The 20,098-nt window shown below is 40.9% G+C and overlaps 1 protein-coding gene across 2 annotated transcripts in view; it reads left to right on the forward strand.

Annotated features, from left to right (window-relative positions):
* The window catches only part of grhl1 (grainyhead-like transcription factor 1), a 113,282-nt gene that overhangs the window by 76,679 nt on the left and 16,505 nt on the right, over positions 1–20,098 (forward strand). For both annotated transcript variants that reach the window (XM_059645617.1, XM_048531974.2), the window contains exons 10-13: positions 9,211–9,369; positions 14,084–14,171; positions 15,910–16,037; positions 17,708–17,745. In XM_059645617.1, the coding sequence (XP_059501600.1) occupies positions 9,211–9,369; positions 14,084–14,171; positions 15,910–16,037; positions 17,708–17,745 (413 nt within the window). The remainder of the gene's footprint in view (positions 1–9,210; positions 9,370–14,083; positions 14,172–15,909; positions 16,038–17,707; positions 17,746–20,098) is intronic.

A 20,098-nucleotide genomic window follows, 5' to 3' on the forward strand; every position in this document is an offset into this window, starting at 1 on the left:
GTACCTGGGATAAGAGGTTAAGTAAATTGGGACTGTTATTAACTGGTGTTCAGAAGAATATTGGGGGAATCTCATAGATACCAAAACTTCAAACAGGACTAGACTGGGTAAAGGTAGGAAAGATGTTTCCAATTATCCAGGAATCTAGAAACAGTGTTTAAGGATAGGGGGTAAGCCAATTAGGACTGAGATGAGGAGAAACATCTTCACCCAGAAAGTTGTGAATTCTCTTCCACAGAAAGTAGCTAAGGCCAACACATCATACCATTGCCTGAAGGGAGTACTGTTGACTTAGAACTATGTTGATTAGCGTTAGATATAATTCTTAGGCCTAAAGGAATCAAAGGGTACAGAGAGAAAACAGGAATACAGTACTGAGTTGGATGATCAACCATGATAATATTGAATGGCAGAGCAGATTTGAAGGGCTGAATGGTATTCTCTGGAGTTAGGAAGAACGAGAGGTGCTTTGGTGAGGTAGATTCTGGGAAGTTGTTTCCCTAGCTGCGGAGTCTAGAAGGGCCTCGGTTACAGGATAAGGAACTGATCGTTTCGGACTGAAATGAGGAGAAATTCATTATTCACTGTGTTCCAACAACTTGGAATTCTCTACCATAGTGGCTGTAGATGCACTCACATTAAGCATAGGTAAGGCTGAAATTGAGGGATAAGGAGAAGGAGATGGAACAGTGAAGCCAAAATCCAAGAACAGTACCTGTCATATTACATGGCAGACTTTCCTGCTCCTACTCAGATAACATGATACAGTTTGAAGCAATATGTATTATATACATTCTCTTATTTATTTATTTATTTAATTAATTTTCTTATCAACCTGTTCAGGAATGTTCTTCCACACCTCTGGAGCAGGTGGGACTTGAATCAGGGCCTCTCAGTCCCAGGGTAAGGGCACTGCCATTGTGCCACAAGAGGGCCTTCCTACTTACTCTTCCAGTTAAGTCCAAGAATTAAACTATTGCTCACCCAAATGCATCAATTCCTTCAGTCAGTAATATCTAGCAATCTGTGATTTGCACAAATCTGCAAGCACTGTGAGAATTCCTCTTAAAAAAAAACCATTTTTGTCAAAATCCGAAGTATAGAACAGCAGACAGTTATGTGATATTACACTGGTGTTTCACATCAGAATGTATAGTGAGTCTAACATCATTTTCTACCTTGTTCTGACTAAAAACTCTGGTATTGGCTGTTTATTGACAGGCTGATCATTTTTATTGGGAAACCAAGAATTGCTGTAAACCAAAGCCTATTTTTTCAATTCAGATAAATGCAAATAATCCCATAACATTGTCAAAGAAAAGTCGGGGGGGTGGGGTGCTGTCCTCAGCTTTCAGTTTGGTGTGTGTGTGTGTGTGTGGGATGACCTGAGATAGTGTTTGTACATTTTTGATACATATGAGCAGGCAGTTCTCAATGTCATGTTTTTATGTATCATTGCTGCCTATTGCAATCAATTCTGAAAACGGTTAAAACAGGAACCCCTGGAAAAACAGAATGCTTCATAAATGCAACAAAAAACCCAGCAATGATTCAGTGAGGATAGGAACGGTGGAAAGTCACTCCCAAGTTCTGATGTAGAGTTTTCCTCAATGCAAATTAAATTATAGGCTTGCAAGATTATTCCCCAAATTATTTTGCCCACTGCACAAGGCTAACTTGATTATTTTAACGCAGTCCTAGTTTGAATGAAAACAAGACATTCTGTTCTGGGTTCTTGGGATCTCTGAAAATATCATACATTAGTTCATCACGATGCAAATTGGACTAATTTACGTACACTTCCCAAAGAGCAAATACGCCCAGAGGTTCAAAGAATATGGGTCAGACTGTGATAGACAGCTCAGATTTGCTGGTGCACTGAAAACTCATTCACTTTATGATTCTGTGGAAGCTAATAGGTCAACCTTACAGCAGAGTGCGTTGAGTAATCTGTAATATGATTGATGTGAAGTAAATCAGCTATTAAGTGACTCAATTTTGTTAAGTTGCTCCCAAGAACATCAGCACTGGGATAGGAGGAGGAACTGTCACCTCAGATAAAAGTGGTTTGAGAGGATGCCTCACCTTTCAAGGATCACTGAATGCCAACCTTGCCTACATCATCCCCTTTGCTTTTAGACTATTCCAAATTAGAGTAGCATCTTTTTCCCATTGTCTGTTCCTTATTTTCTTGTCAGCAACGAAAGGATAAAAAGTAATCATGCCAACAAAACACATGGCATTTACATACAGCAGAGGCATTGTTTTTCTGAGTCAATTTGATGTGTATTGGTTTCAAAAATCAAATCAAATTTGTTGTTTTTCAAGTTAGCCTTGTGTAGTGGGCAGGGTATTTCGGGGAATTAACTGCGTGGAAAGCACACTGGTAGAGGAAGGGTGGGAAGAGTTAGGTTTACTAGCACTACTTTCCAGTGTCTTACACAACTGTTCCAACTGTAGATCAATGCCAGCATCTGATTCATTTAATAAATCTGACATCTAATATAATCCTCAATGATTCATGAGCAGAATAACTTTAAAGGAGGAAGAAACTGAGGCAAGGTTTATAATAGATAATAAGGTTTGGAGCTGAATGAACTCAGCAGGCCAAGCAGCATCTTAGGAGCAGGAAGGCTGACGTTTTGTGCCCAAAACGTCAGCCGTCCAGCTCCTTAAGATGCTGCTTGGCCTGCTGAGTTCATCCAGCTCCACACCTTGTTATCTCGGATTCTCCAGCGTCTGCAGTTCCGATTATCTCTGATCCAAGGTTTATAATATTTTGTTTGCTCCAAGCAAGCAGACAGGCCGGTCTTTCCAAGCATTTTCCCCTTCAAAATGCAATGGATTAGTCTCCTGGTTGCATAACACTGAATTAATTGTCAGGTTGTCCAATGGCAGTAGCTCCCTTGGAGTTGGTGCCAATTGCAATCTGACTGATTTAATAGATCATGAGAGTCCCCTACTGGGCAGCTGAAGTCTCTGCAGTGTACAATAACAAAGAATTATTTGATTTTCTCTTATACGTATCTGCATTTTGAATTATCCCAATCTTCTTACTTCAATGTTTTGCTTTTAAATTATTAGAGTAGAGAAGGATTTTCCCCCCTGCTGTCTGTTCTTCATTTGTCTGTCACCCCCTGCCGTTTTGTTTCCTAATTTGCAGACTTTTGAATGTTTTGGCTGTACAATGACACAAAATAATGAAAGTTGATAAAATGCAGCAGTGCAGTAAGATATCACCCACAAGCCTTAGGAGTTCAAAGAATGAGTGGCTTAAGCTAGTTGTGACATCCTGACCTAGATGTTTATAAAGGAGGCCAATGAGGCACCATCGCTTACGTAACTTGGATCAAGTACTTTGTTGCAACTAATTTGCTGCTGTCACGAATGGTCAGCAGTCCAAGGAATTTGCAGTTTCGTCTCTGGATCAATGTTCTGGGGGCCTTGGCACTTGCTCAATTATAAATTTACGCTGAAAAGCATTGTTGCACAGTTACTCTCCTTTTCTGGTATTAGTGGCCTCGGCCAACTCTAGTTCAGTTGTTGTGTTTCTAACTGCATAAATAGTGGGTTTCTCGTAACCCAAAGGCTGCTGCTATATTTTTGGCAATATGTTACTTTTCAGTTCAAGAAACATACACAGAGGAAAATTCGATCTGAATCTCCAATTGTTCAGAGCCGTATCCAATGCATATTCCAACCTTCAGTTTTAGCTGCAGGTGTCCTCAACCACTTTAGGATTATCTTCCTGTTTTACTTTTGACCTCAGCCCAGTTTCCACCGACTAGTTGTCAACTTACATTTTATTTAATTGAAAAAAAAAGATTAATTGTTTATTTTAAGCCCTGACACCAAGGGACGTACTCAGCCAAAGTGAAAGTTCATTAAGTTCTTGATCACTGTATCTTTGGTGGAGGATCGGTTGTGACCTCACTTATGCAATATAGTTATGTTTCCATTTGTCTACCGCAGGAGGTACACTAGCTGATTAGGAGAACCCCTAAGAAAATTCCACTCACACATCCTCTACATCACCAAGGCTCATAGTTTCCCCTCCACTTCTTGCCATCTCAACTCTTGTCCTCAGTGCCACCGAAATCCTCAGTTCTATCTGTCTTCTGGTTTTGACCTTTCTACTACTGCGCTGTCTGATTATGCCCTGTTCGCCTTCCCCATTGTTCCTGGAAGCTTCCATTTGCTTCCAAACTCCAAATATGAATTCCAAAATCTTACCCTCAATAGCAGCTCCTTTAACAAAATAAGCCCTGTTAACTCATCAGTCTCCTTCACATGCTCACTGTACTGCAGCCTCAGTGGCATCACCTTGGTCTTATATTCTGTAACTATTCCTTAAGGTACATTCTTATCCTACCTCTGTTTGGATAGCTTATTTAAAACATACCTTTTTGACCGTGCTGTCAGCCCCCTCCTCAAGCTTGCTTTTTACCACCACTATTTTACCCTTCTTGTCTCTGTGAAGCTCCTTCTGTTGTACAGTTAAAGAAGCGTTACAGATGCAAATTGTAGCATATTTTATTGTTGAATATTTTCTTTTAAAATTACAAAAACAGGAGTGGTTAATGAATAAAAGAAGACAATGTGATAGTAAATGCATTCTGTCGGTTGTATAATCATTGTACTTAATTGTTATGTAGATGAAGGGCATTTACTGGAGTTTTACAGAAGTTTACATAGCTTAGTTGAGTTAGAGATACCCAGTATATCCTGGAAATGTTCAGTCTCTGAAAGATAAAGCTTGGCTCCAGTATCTTTCTTAATCAATTGGCTTTCTGAATATAACACATTGTTTCTTAAAACAAAATACTTGCTGTTTAGGTGTTGAGTAATCGTATTTTAGGTTTGGCTAAAAGCTTCACAATATGCTCCAGTTTCCTTATGAATTTTCTGCGTTTGACACCTAAAAGTTTAAAGAATGCTCAGAGGGCATCTGTGATTACCTATTGACCAAACAATAGTAAAATTGAACAGTGTACCAGAGAATTGAGTATTAATGGATGACAGGATTTTGGGCACAAAATATGTTTGCATGAATTTTTTTGTTGATAGTCAATCAGTTGGCATAAAAATCAGAATGGAACACTTAGGATACTGAATTGTACAATATGTGATGTATTACATCATGACAAAGATTATACATTTTTGGTACATTTCCAACCTTAAGATAATGAAGCCATTCATGGTAGTATGGACACAGTACCATATCCATGACAAAGGCTTGATGCTATCTCATTCTAGGAAGCAAAACTGACCCTATTCACACAGATTGGTTGTGTGTAGATGTCAGTTTTGCAGAGGTTAGCCAAGTTTTAAATGATAGCAGAGGATGGCTTATCCAACATTGGGATCAAAATGTGGGAAGAGTGGGTTCTGAGCATGAGTTTCTAAGTAGAGTGATTGAGATGTACATCACAGAAACAGGCCAGCTGGTCTGACTCGTCCATGCCAATAATCTAGTCGCATTTGATAGCATTTGGCCAATATCATTTTAAACGCTTCTTATTCGTATACCCATCCAGATGCCTTTTTAAATGTTGTAATTGCATCAGCCTCCACCACTTCCTCCAGCAGTTCATTCCATACACACACGTTACCTGCTGCATAAAGAAGTCACCCACTTAGGTCCCTTTTGAAACTTTCCCCTCTCAGTTTAAACCTATGCCCTCCAGCTTCAGACTCCCCTACCCTAGGGAAAAGACCTTGACTTATTCACCCTTTCCATGCCCCGCATGATTTTATAAACTTGTATAAGGCCACCCCTCAGTCTCTGATGCTCCAGCGAAAATAGTCCCAGCCTATTCAGCCTCTCTGTCTTAAGCACAAACCCTTCAATCCTGGCAATATCCCCCTTTCAAATCCTTTCTGAACCCTTGCACACTTCACAACATCTTTTCTATAGCAATAGTAAATTGCCATTACTATTTTTATTGACCTACGCTAGTGTTTAACACACCAACCAGTTAACTGTATGCAAGACTTTGTTTTAATATGCATAGGTTTTTGTGTTGTCATTTTGAATGGAGTGCATTTAGTCAATTTTACCACAAAACTATTATTATTAGTTAGAATTCCAAACCAAGAATAAGGGAAATATATCTGTTTGCGGAAAATCAATTGCCTTTTGGCACCCCTGTACAATTTTTGCCTCTCCCTGAATTTCTGGAATCTGTTTTGAGAGACATCTGTGCGGCTGACAGTTGCATCAGGTTTTGACCTGTCAAATTGTCAAATAAAAAGGGAAGAATTTGCTGCTGCACAGCATTCAGCAGAGGGCACCATATACTGCAAGGGAAAGACAAATAGCAGACCTTCCTTTGCCAGATGGATGTGCTTTTAATTGTCTGAAGCAGTGTTCCATATATAATAGAAGCAGTTAGGAGTGTGAAGTTGTAAAATGACATTTGTCTGATAGTTTTATCCTTGGCTGTCATCTTTTATCTCTAACTATACTGGCTTAAAGACAAAAGCTGTTTCTTTCTCTACCATATCACTATGTGTGACAGCAAAGATTGTGCAGAGTATTTGAAGTGTCTGGTTCGACTGCCTGTTTTTTTTTAAGACTTGATGTTTTCACTTTTTTATGTACTGCAACCATCGTATTAAGTTAGAGATATGGGCCCTGAAAAGCCTGCAGACTATGATTGCATCCACTGCAGTGGGCTGCCCAGCATTTCTCTCCCTCAGAATTCAACATTATGATGGGACAACCTGTAATTGTTCATCCCTAGATGTCCTGAGAAGGTGAAGCTGGGCCATCTCCTTGAACAGCTACAGTTCATATTTTAATGCTGGTCCCTCAATGACGTTAGGTAGGTGAGCAGCTTAAAATATTTGGACATGGGATGATACCCTGAGGAACTCTTGCAGGAATGACTCAGGAGTGGATTGACTTGCTCCTGATACCAAAAGCTATTCTTCTTTGCAGCAGATATGACTGCAGCCGCTGCTTTTAATCTTTATAATTTAATCAATATCAGCATTGGTAAGGTTCCTTGGCACCGTACTTGTTCATTTGCTGTCTTAATGTTGCAGGTAAGTGTGGTATAATGGCGTACAATGCCAGGTGGATGTGGAGGAATTTTCCACATTGCCTGTTAGATGTTCCGAATGAGGGAATGAAGTCGGTGAAAGAGTGATGCTGAGAGAAGATTAAACTCTGAGATTAGACACCAATCAGAATGGTCACCTGGGAACAGGAAGTGAGGTGGTTGGGTTTGATCTCTGAGCAGATCAACAGATGCTACATACAATTAAATGTAGGCCCTCTGGTAGTGTTGCAGAACAGATAGACCTAGGGATTCAGGTTCATAATGATTTGAAGTTTGCATCATATGTAGATAGGATGGTTAAGAAGGCATTTAGCACACTTGCCTTCATTGCTCACACTTTTGAGTATAGGATTTGGGATGTCACGTTGAGGTTGTTCAGGACTTGGGTAAGGCCTCTTCTGGACTACTGTATCCAGTTCTGGTCACCTTGTTATAGGAAGGATATTATCAAGTTGGAGAAGGTTCAGAAGAGATCTACCAGGATGTTGCTGAGAATGGAGGGTTTGAGATATAAGGAGAGGCCTGATAGACTGGGATTTTTTTTCCACCGGAGTTGAAGGGTAGTCTTAGAACTCAACTGACTATCCCCACACTTCCTCCCTCACCCCTATCACAGGCCCCAAGATGACTTTCCATGTTAAGCAGATGTTCACGTACACATCTGCCAATGTAGAATACTGTATCCACTGCACCCGGTGTGGCTCCCTCTACATTGGGAAGACCAAGCAGAGGCTTGGGGACCGCTTTGCAGAACACCTCCGCTCGGTCCGCAATAAACAACTGCACCTCCCAGTCGCAAGCCATTTTAACTCCCCCTCCCATTCCTTAGACAACATGTCCATCATGGGCCTCCTGCATTGCCACAATGATGCAGGAACAGCAACTCATATTCTGCTTGGGAACCCTGCAGCCCAATGGTATCAATGTGGACTTCACAAGCTTCAAAATCTCCCCCTCCCTCACTGCATCCCAAGACCAGCCCAGCTCGTTCCCTCCCCCCATCGCATCCCAAAACCAGCCCAGCTTGTCCCCGCCTCCCTAACCTGTTCTTCCTCTCACCTAACCCCTCCTCCCACCTCAAGCCGCACCCCCATTCCCTACCTACTAACCTCATCTCACCTCCTTGACCTGTCCGTCCTTCCCAGACTGACCAATCCCCTCCCCACCTATACTCTCCTCTCCACCTATCTTCTCCTCTATCCATCTTCAGTCCGCGTCCCCCCTCTCCCTATTTATTTCAGAACCCTCTCCCCAGCCCCCCTCTCTGCTGAAGGGTCCCGGCCTGAAACGTCAGCTTTTGTGCTCCTGAGATGCTGCTTGGCCTGCTGTGTTCATCCAGCTTCACACTTTGTTAACTTGGATACTCCAGCATCTGCAGTTCCCATTATCTCTGGTCTTAAATTGGTTGTCCGGTAGCTATTAGTAGACATAATATTGTTCAATAAGTGCTGCCCAATTACAGAATTACATCTGATGCATCAAATCCATCTTTTGGATTTTGCAACTTTAAAAGGCATGTGGATAGTGTATCAATAGGAAGGATTTAGAAGGATGTGGGCCAAATGCTGGCAAATGGAACTAGATTAATTTAGGATATCTGGTCGGCATGGACGAGTTGGACTGAAGGATCTGTTTCTGTGCTGTCAATCTCCCTGTTACAAGAAGCCAAGGGAGCATGCTGTTAGATTTGATCAGCCTGTTGTTGGAATGTACGTTCTACACGCTTGGCAACACACCAGTACTGAAGTTCATCCACAAAGTGTTTCAGTTGTATCATTGGCAGAACTGTAAGTATAGAATGTTATTTAATTCATCCAAGGGGCATGCAGGTCAATGTCTAAAGTATATTGAAAAACCATTGCATATCTGTTCTAAAGATTTGAAGCCTAATATTATAATGTAGAAATCGTGGTATGGAATCACACATGCTTGGATTGTAAAACCTTTGTCAGTGCATTCTCTCTCTCCTAGTAAAGCTGTGTTCAAAATGGAAGCATGCAAAATTAACCTTTTCATTTAATACGAGCATTGAAGCTACATTACAGATTTTAGTACAGTCATGTGATGATCAAACTACTGTTCTATTTTACTGCTTTATCATCAACTCAGACATAAACCTTACAATGACTGCTTCCTGTTACAGATTTTCGTCTCGGTCAACTGCCTCAGCACAGACTTCTCATCTCAAAAAGGAGTCAAAGGTCTACCATTGAACATTCAGATCGATACATACAGTTATAACACCCGAAGCAACAAACCCATCCACAGGGCCTATTGTCAGATAAAAGTTTTCTGTGACAAGGTATGCTAGTGGTCTAGGGTGCTCAATGTTATCCTTCTGCAGTGATTTTAAAAAAAAGTAATTGTGGAGTAAAATAATATCACGCAGCTAGTTGGCTTAAAATGCTAAATTGCTGTAAAGGTAAATGCGAGAGTTATAAATTTGTGATATGTCTCTTTGAGACAAATGGTAAGGAAAATGAGTGCATTGTTTACGGAGCAGCAGCAGTTTATCCTCCACCATTTTAAACTTTGTGATTACAAGGATTAACTGCAATGTTCAGTCGAGAGTTTATTCACAGTCATCATTGTACCTGGGTTTACATTAGCCATTTAGGAAAACATTATTTTCTGTTGCTTTTAATCAAACAAGTTGATTCGTTGCTATTGGAACTTTGCAAAAATCCCTTTCATTAGGGCAAATTGATTCAAATACCTGTACAACAGGAACTACATTTCTAAAAAAGTGCTTTATTTTCTGCAAGCAATTTGGGACGCCCTGAATTTGTCAAAAGTGCAAAGTTAAATGGTTTGTACAAAATGAGCTTGATATATCGCAAAATGGCAGGGCAGCCAATGAACAGCATGAGGGGTCAATTCTTCAAACTTATACACAGAAACAACTTTGTGCGCTTTTCTTACAGCTGTGAATAACAAAGAATATTGTACTTCCTGTACAAAGAGAAGTACAATGATCAAATGTGGCGTCTCGTCGTACTTACATTCTCAGACGTTTGAAAAATAAATGAGAAGTGCACTTTATCATTCAGTCATCTAAATGTTTGGCTAACAACCTCACAGGCAGATTTGGTATTATTTAGAAGAAAATTTTGCCCATTGAAAATAGTGTAACATTGTTGTAGTAGTTCTGACAGAGTTGGTGTTGAAGTTGCATTAGGACCATCAAACATGATGATGGCGCACAGTGGTTGGGTGGACAATCAGTTAGCCTTGTGGAAGGTTTGAATGGAGACAGACCTGACATAACGGGCTTCTGATGGTTGATTTGATTTGATCTATTATTGTCACATGTACTGAGATACAGTGAAAAGTACTGTTTTGCTTGCTAACCAGACAAATCATACCTAACATAAGTATATCAGGGTACTAGAACAGAATACAGAATGTAATGTTACAGCTACAGGGAAGATGCAGGGAATGATAAACTCTAATATATGAGAGGTCTGTTCAAAAGTTTGATAACAACGGTGAAGCTGTCCTTAAATGTCTTGGTACGGGTTTTCAAACTTCTGTATCTTCTGCCTTGTGGAAGAGAATGTAAGAGAGTATAGTTGAGGTGAGAGGGATCTTCGTTTGTGTTGGCTGTTTCCTGAGAAAACAGGAAGTGCTGATGGAGTCAGTAAACAGAGGGCTGGTTTTCATGATGCACTGGGACTGGGCTGTGTTCACAACTCTGTGTACTTTCTTGAGGTCTTGGGCAGAGCAGTGGTAAGCTGTAAATAATCTAAATAGGATGCTTTCTGTGGTACATGTATTAAAATAGTAAGAGTCATGGCAGATGTGCCGCATTTCTTTAGCTGCCTGAGAAAGTAGAGGCATTGGAATGCTTTCTTGATTGTCGCATCAATGTGGGTGGACTAGAATAGATCATTAGTGATATTTACTCCTAGGAACATGAAGCTGTCAACCACCTTAGCACCATTGACACAGACAGAGGCATGCCCTGCACTCCACTTCCCAAAGTCAGGGACCAGCTCTTTCATTTTACTGACATTGAGGGAAAGATTATTGACTCTACACCATGCGACTATTGCTTTCCTGTACTCTGGTCGTTGTTTAAGATCCAACCCACTACGGTGGTGTCACCAGCAAATTTGTAAATGGAGTTGGAGCTGAAGTTGGCTACATGGTTGTGAATGTGCCAGCAGTATAGTAAGGGTTGTAATTATGCCAGATGTTGATGTTAATTGAACCCAATGCTTCCTGCAATATATTGCTCCTTGTTATACAAGACAATTAACTCTAGTGGTCTATCTTCTACCCCTGATAATTAGACAGGCCTTTAGAGGCTGTTGTGGAAGGGTGCTAGTGTCCCTAACTCTGGACCTGAAGATCCAGATTCAAGTTCCACATGTGCCATCATGCGTCTGAACAGGTTGATTTAAAAATAATTTTATAAAGGATGATTGTGCAGCCAAGTACAAAAGCTACCAGCACCTGATACTCAGAGCTGAATACAATAGTCATTTTTATATTGATTGTAGTCAGTAGAAATAATGAAGTGTAAAATGTGCGGCTGATCCAATCATACCCATTGTTGCCCAAGGTTACATTTAGAACATAGAACATTACAGCACAGTACAGGCCCTTCGGCCCTCGATGTTGTGCCGACCTGTCATACCAATCTGAAGCCCATCTAACCTACGCTATTCCATGTACGTCCATATGCTTGTCCAGTGACGACTTAAATGTACCTAAAGTTGGCGAATCTACTACCGTTGCAGGCAAAGCGTTCCATTCCCTTACTACTCTCTGAGTAAAGAAACTACCTCTGACATCTGTCCTATATCTTTCACCCCTCAATTTAAAGCTATGCCCCCTCGTGCTCGCCGTCACCATCCTAGGAAAAAGGCTCTCCCTATCCACCCTATCTAACCCTCTGATTATTTTATATGTTTCAATTAAGTCATCTCTCAACCTTCTTCTCTCTAACCAAAACAGCCTCAAGTCCCTCAGCCTTTCCTTGTAAGATCTTCCCTCCATACCAGGCAACATCCTAGTAAACCTCCTCTGCACCCTTTCCAAAGCTTCCACATCCTTCTTATAATGCGGTGACCAGAACTGTACACAATACACCAAGTGCGGCCGCACCAGAGTTTTGTACAGCTGCAGCATAACCTCTTGGTTCTGGAACTCGATCCCTCTATTAATAAAAGCTAAAACACTGTATGCCTTCTTAACAGCCCTGGTAACCTGGGTGGCAACTTTCAAGGATCTGTGTACATGGACACCGAGATCTCTCTGCTCATCTACACTGCTAAGAATCTTACCATTAGCCCTGTACTTTGCCTTCTGGTTACTCCTACCAAAGTGCATCACCTCACACTTGTCTGCATTAAACTCCATTATCATTAGGCTACTAGACTAGGTGGGATTGAGGTTCACAAGGAAGAGGTATTAGAAATCCTTCAGAAGGTGAAGATAGATAAGTCCTCTGGGCCAGATGGGATTTATCCTCTGGGAAGCCAGGGAGGGATTGCTGAGCCTTTGGCATTGATCTTTAACTCGTCATTGTCTACAGGAATAGTGCCAGACGACTGGAGGATAGCAAATGTGGTTCCCCTGTTCAAGAAGAGGAGTAGAGACAACCCTGGTAATTATAGACCAGTGAGCCTTACCTCAGTTGTTGGTAAAGTGTTGGAAAAGGTTATAAGGGATAGGATTTATAACCATCTAGAAAAGAATAAATTGTTTAGGGATAGTCAGCACGGTTTTGTGAAGGGAAGGTTGTGCCTCACAAACCTTATTGAGTTCTTTGAGAAGGTGACCAAACGGGTAGATGAGAGTAAACCGGTTGATGTGGTGTATATGGATTTCAGCAAGGCGTTCGATAAGGTTCCCCACAATAGGCTATTGTACAAAATGCGGAGGAATGGGATTGTGGGAGATATAGCAGTTTGGATCGGAAATTGGCTTGTTGAAAGAAGACAGAGGGTGGTAGTTGATGGGAAATGTTCATCCTGGAGATCAGTGACTAGTGGTGTACCGCAAGGGTCGGTGTTGGGTCCACTGCTGTTTGTCATTTTTATAAATGACCTGGATGAGGGCGTAGAAGGATGGGTTAGTAAATTTGCAGATGACACTAAGGTCAGTGGAGTTGTGGACAGTGACGAAGGATTCTGTAGGTTGCAGAGAGACATAGATAAGCTGCAGAGCTGCAGCTAGATTAGAGGGAGGTGATGGCCTGGTGATATTATCACTGGACAGTTAATCCAGAGACCCGGATAATGCGCTGAGGACCCAGGTTCAAATCCCAGATGGTGGAATTGTGAATTCTTTAAAATATCTGGAACCGAGAATCTAATGATGACAGTGAATCCATTGTTAATTGTCATTTGGGTTACTATTGTCCTTTAGGGAAGGAAACTGACATCCGCACCTAGATAACATGAAGGGTCTAGGACTGAAACGTCAGCTTTCCTGCTCCTTATTTGCTGCTTGGCCTGTTGTGTTCGTCCAGCTCCACACCTGGTTATCTCGGATTCTCCAGCATCTGCAATTCCTATTATCTCATCCTTACCTAGGCCTCCATATGACTCCACACACACAGCAACACGGTTGACTCTGAACTGCCCACTAGCCAATTGGGGAAGGGCAATAAATGCTTCCAAGCCAGCAATGCCCTCATCCCATTCATGAATTTAAAATATTCTCAATACAAACATTAGATATTATTACAGTAAATGTCATGGGTATATTCCATCTTACTTGCTTGTAATATTTTGCCAACTAATACGATGCCAGGTATCTCATGGAATGAAAACATGGCCATTACTTACTTTCAATATCTGCAGACGGATGAAAGTTCCTTCATTGTGCTGCACCAGCAATGTTGCTGAATGAGCTCTTGTACATAAAGGTATAAAAAAAGGAGCTGTGTTGGTGGTCATGTTATAGAGATGGCCTAATGGAAATGCTTGTTTTCTCTAATGCAATTAATCTTTGGGTACTGAACTAAAATTATGTTTTTTTTTGACCTGACATTGATTGTACAGGGTGCTGAACGCAAGATACGTGATGAGGAACGTAAACAATCGCGTAAAAAGTCCAAATCCAATGATGGCAGTTCTCATTTAAATACCTGTGAGTACTGGAGTTTCTAAGAATACAAAACCTGGAAACTGTGTGTAAATATTGCAGGAGACTGTGTGTAAACATTGTAGACAGTAAATTGACATCGCATGTTGGATTGTGCACAGATTTTTGACATTACTGATTGATGTAGAGGTTCATTTCATTTTGATTTTTGTTTTAAAAAGAATAACATTTATCAGTTTTCTGGTAAGAAAAACCTGTGAATTTTGCAAATACATTTTTTCAAATTAATATTATGTAGATTTTCTGCAATTTTCAAATCTTTGAAACATAGTATAACTTTCCCTAAAAAATGGGACCCCTGCCAAAATGGGCAGTGGGTCAGGAACCTTACGAGTTTCAGTGGGTTTTCCTAAAGCTCTGGACATCATGATCATCCTGTCACCAGGTTTGTGGCTTATCAGGGAGTGCGGGCATGATATCATGTCAGATTTGTTGAAGGAAAAAGTTTCAAATTAAGGGCACCACATCATGAGTTACATGGCTGTCCAGCACTTGACAGTTTGCCCCAGCTCCACAGTGATGGAGAGGAGATCTGGAAAGGCTGCCCTGAATGAATCTCTCCCTCCTGATGCATTGATGTTTTGACGCATCGTGAAAATCCAACCTCTTCCTGTGAATCCTGTGATTGAAGTTTCGCCTCGTTTCATTTGGATCTATGTGACTGCTGCCTCGTGCATATGACTGAGAAAATTTCTGTTGGTGCTTGTCCCCTGCTACTGCCGATGCTCGTCCCCTGCTACTGCCGATGCTCCTCTTGCCATTTCAAAAGTTAAAGCCAGAATAAGCTGCTGTCATACAGTCGTGAAGGCTTTGGTAGCAGAGAAGCCAAGCTGAGGTTGAGTGAATTGCTTTGACAGGATGTTGAAGAAGTTGATGTTACAAGAAGTTGACAATCAGCTGTCAAGCAATGAAAGCTCCCTCTGGGAAGAAGTGCTGCGAACAGCAGCCTCTTTCTTGGCCACGATAAGAGTCCTTCAGTTTCATTGCTCAGAAATCTACCAGCTCGACGGTTCTATAAAGAAACTCTTTCCGCTGTGCAGTCACTTCAGTGAGCCTGGCAAGTCATTGAATGCTTAAGGAAGAGGTTCAGAAGCTGTTAGACCTGAGCCTTTGGTTAAAATAATATTTAATTACTACTTAAAATATTTAAATGACTCAGTCGAAAGCTGCATACAAATTCCCTGCTTGCCTTCAAATCTGTCTGGATGAAACCTGGAAATGGATGGGATAATGTCAGGATCCTGATCCAATGTCAGTTTTTGGAGGTATTTACTTCCCAACCCAAACCCAAATCCAAACCCACCTCTTTTTGTCTGTTAAAGCTCCCCTGATTTCTTTGGATTCTGTACCATTTGGAATAATTAGGGATTTTGGATTTCATTTGTGAAGGTTATTGTATAAGTGTTGGGTGTAGCTGGCATTTCAATTATTGGACATGAGCTTCAGAAACGTGATGGCCCAAAGATAAGGAAATTCCTTTTATTTATAGGAAGTCCTGTTATAGATGCAACCCTATCACCAACCAGCATCTGAATAATGACCAGTTATGATCATGGAATAGCAGTAATTAACATTTAATCATGAAGATTTCAAACTTGCTAGTTGATTTTATATTAAAACAAATTCAATATGTAATAGATCAAATCTCAACCAATACAAGTCATCACTTTAGCTATTGGACGATCCTTTTTTAATATTCTCACTTTGTGATTTGTATTTTCAGTCCAGGACCAAAAATTACAGCTGATCCCCAACTTCAAGCAGATGGAGGCCACTGTCTTCAAGTCCATTCCTGACCTCGTCACTCAACCAGTTCTTTTCATTCCTGATGTCCATCAACGAGCTGTTCACGTATGTCTCACCTTTAACTTGATATAAGCTTATTTGAAGAGTCTGTTCTGTACAGTTCTGTGGTGGTTTTATGACTGCTCTATATCAGAGATGATCACTTCTAGCACTGTAATAACACGATGCATTACCTGACAACACTGCAGCAAACCGTACCTTTTCAAGGCAAACAGCACAGAATGGCTTCTGACATTTCCCTCTGTGTACTGTGGTATAAACAACATTTTTCTGATAAAAGAAGAGTTGAACCTTAGTGGTCCATATTTTGTCTATAAAAATTGTTCACAATTAACACTTGCATTTGGATTTGTCATTTTTAATTGATCATGTACTCAGTTCTAGCTGTTATTCATAAGCACAAAAAGAAAATTCTTGGTTCGAGAATTACAGAAGTATTTATGCTATATTACAGGAGCTTAAAATCATATGAATTTTGCTTTTCAAATCAACCCAATGTTATCTGCATGTAGCCCATCAGCAACATCATTTGAACAGACAGCATCAGTTTCCACATAAATGCTGATAATGTCCAGCTTAACTCACTTCAACCTTTCTTGACCTTCCTACTTCTCTAAATTTGCAAATGCATTATCAGGGATCCAGTATTGGATGAGTAGAAATTTCCTCCAATTAAATATTGGGAAAACCAAATCATTAACTTCAACACTGCACCCCTCCCCCCCAACAAAGTCCATTCCCTGGCCATTGATTCCATCCACCTCTGGGGCAGCTGTTTGAGATTGAAAAAAGTTGTTTTCAGCTTGCGTGTCTTTTAACCTTGAGATAAGCTTGGAACATACACCCATGCCATCATGGGAACGGTCAGTTTCCATCTGCAAATCCCACCACCACCATCACCAATACCCCCTGACTCCCCCAACCAACTCCACCACTTCTTATCTGCTGCTTCCACCCTCATTAACTTTTGCCACCGCAGGGCTTCACTCCACGAAAATACTGTGGACCAGTTTCTAATGTCCATAGTTTTGAGGTAATCCAAAACTCACCCATCCAAATCAGTGCTTGCTGACCTACTTTACCTCGCAGTGAAATAATTCCTTAAGATTGGAATTCTCACCCTTGCTTTCATGTTCCTCTATAGCCTTTGTGCTCCCTATCTCTGTAACATCCCCAGGCCTGCAATGCTTCAAAATTTCATTGTTCCTCCATGTCCAGCTGTTTAAACATCCCCAGTTTTAATTTCTGAAGAAGGGTCTAGGCCCAAAACGTCAGCCTTACTGCTCTTCTGACGCTGCTTGGGCTGCTGTGTTCATCCAGCTCTACTCCTTGTTGTCCCAGTTTTAATTACTTCACCATTGGCAACGGTGTGTTCAGCAGTTTAGGGCTAAGATCCAGAATTTTGTTTCTAAATCTGTTCGCTTCTGTTCTCTCTGTTGAACAACTTAAAATCTATCTCGTTGTTCAAATGTTTTGTTTCCTGGCCTACTACCTATTTGTAATTCAGCGAAAAATTCTGTTTTTATAGTGCTGCTGTAAAGTACCTTGGGTATTTTAATGTGTTAAACGTGCTTTGTTTTAAGCTGTGATTAATGCAACTTCTTCGCTCTTTTATTTAGTTAATTGTGAATCCTTGGATTGTTTGGTGGAAGCATAGATATTGACATTAAATTTCCTACCGTCGTGATTTTGTCTTTAACTCTATCTTATCATAGGGATTCCCTGTTGGAGCCGATGAGCTTGAAGGTGAAGGGTAAGTTTGATCTTTGTTTAATTTTGAACTTCATGCCAATATTGTAATGATCCCTGAAGGGGCCTATAAGTTTAAGAGATAATATCCCACACTAAAATAACCAAAGAAAAATATTTCCAAATTTCAAGACTGATTTCAACATAGACTAAACATAAGAGCATAAGAACAAGAAGCAGGAGCCCCTCAACCTTGCTGCACCATTTAATGTGATCATGGCTGATCTTATCTCAGCCTCAATCCTACTTTCCTGCTCACTCTTCATAACCCTTCACCCCCTTACTCATTACAAATCTATCTATCTCCTCCTTAAATTTAGGTAATACCCTGGGACCACCGCACTCTGAGGCTGTGAATTCCACAGATTCATGACCCTTTTGAGAGAAGGAATTCCTCCTCATCTCTGTTTTAAATCTGCCACATTGCTTAACATCAACTAATACATCAAATTAAAAAAAACTTCCCAATTAAGTAACATAACGAAAATATTTTTTATTACACGTCTTTACTTTACACCATGCTACCGGCTCACATGTTGCATTTGCTGTGCATATGTAATATTTGCTGTGTATGTGTGGTATTTGGCATATACATGTGGTATTTGCTGTGTACAAGCTAATGGCTCGGGAGGAGTGCTGTCACCAATCCTCTTTTCTGTACCGGGTTGAAGAGCTTACTTGTTTAAAGGATTCTGGGTAATCCAAGATGGCATACTGGAAAAAATGTGGCGGTAAGAGCTGCTCCTTTTTTGAGGTATTTTCAGTATTAGAGCTGATTTCCTCAAATTCTAGGAGTGGTAGTTACTGTTTTATAAACTGCTGCATTGCTTTGGAACTTCAGGAAAAGAAAATATCAAAACAACAGTACTTTCAACAGGAGGAAGAGAGGCAAAAGCTGTGCTGGATGGGTACATGAATTGGAAGGGTTGAGAGGGATATGGGGCAAATACTGGCAAATGGGAGTACATTTATTTAGGATACCAGGTCGGCATGGACGAATTGGACCGAAGGATCTGTTTCTGAGCTGTACATCTCTCTCGCTCTGTAACAGTGGCAAAGGATGAAACACTAGTGAGTCTTAATGAGAAGATGTAAATTTCTTAACATGCAGTTCATTGTACGATTGCAATAGGTACAAGTTGCATTAGCTAGTTAGAATCAAAAATTAAAACTATCAGGAATGGACCTTGAGATACAGTGGTAGTATTCCTGCCTCTAGGCTGTGAGGTCCAGGTTCAAGACTGACCTGCCTCAGATGTGTGCCATAACATGTCCGAACAAGCTGAATAAACTACATAACATTACCAGGAGTCACTAGTGACACATCTGTCTCTAGTGAGATCTCAAGCTAGATGTTTCTTTTTCCCACTTAAACCTGTGTGACATTATTAGAATGGGTGGACCTTAATGCACTATCCACCATTAACCCATCGAAAACTATTACCTTACTTAACGGCGCTTACAGAAACCTGCCCAGCAGGAGCCAGTGCTTCTAGCATTCATGTGAGAGAAATAAAAATGTGAAAATTGATATGATTAAAAATAATATAGACTGAGTACTAGCTGAGGATTATGTTGCGAGTTACTTAGAATTGGAGCAGTGCACAAGTAGGAGTGGAAGGGTGGATTTATAAGTTCGCAGACGATACGAAGGTGGGTCGAGTTGTGGATAGTGCTGTTCTAGGTTACAAAGAGACATTGATAGAATGCAGAGCTGGGCTGAGAAGTGGCAGATGGAGTTTAACCCTGAAAAGTGTGAGGTGATCCATTTTAGAAGGACAAGTTTGAAAGCAGAATACAGGGTTAACGGAAAGATTCTTGGCAGTGTGGAGTAGCAGAGAGATCTTGGGGTTCATGTTCACAGTTCCCTGAAAACTGCCACCCAGGTGGATAGAGTTGTTAAGAAGGCATATGGTGTGTTAGCTTTCATTAATAGAGGGATTGAGTTCAAGAGCCATGATGCTATGTTCCAGCCATACAAAACCCTGGTTCAGCCATATCTAGAGTATTTTGTCCAGTTCTGGTCACCTCATTAAAGGAAAGATGTGGAAGTGTTAGAAAAGGTGCAGAGGGATTTACCAGGGTGTTGCCTGGAATAGAGGGAAGATCTTACGAGGAAAGGTTGAGAGAGCCAAGCCTTTTCTCTTTAGAACGACGAAGGATGAGAGGTGACTTGATGGAGGTGTACAAAATGATCAGAGGTATAGATAGACAGCCAGAGACATTTTCCTAGGGCGGAGGTAGCTTTTGCAAGGGGGCATAGTTTTAAAGTGAGTGGAGGTAGATATAGGGGAGATGTCAGAGGTAGGTTCTTTACCCAGAGAGTGGTAGGGGTGTGGAATGTATTGCTGCAGAGG

Source organism: Stegostoma tigrinum, chromosome 4, assembly GCF_030684315.1.
Source record: "Stegostoma tigrinum isolate sSteTig4 chromosome 4, sSteTig4.hap1, whole genome shotgun sequence".
Lineage (NCBI taxonomy): Eukaryota > Metazoa > Chordata > Chondrichthyes > Orectolobiformes > Stegostomatidae > Stegostoma > Stegostoma tigrinum.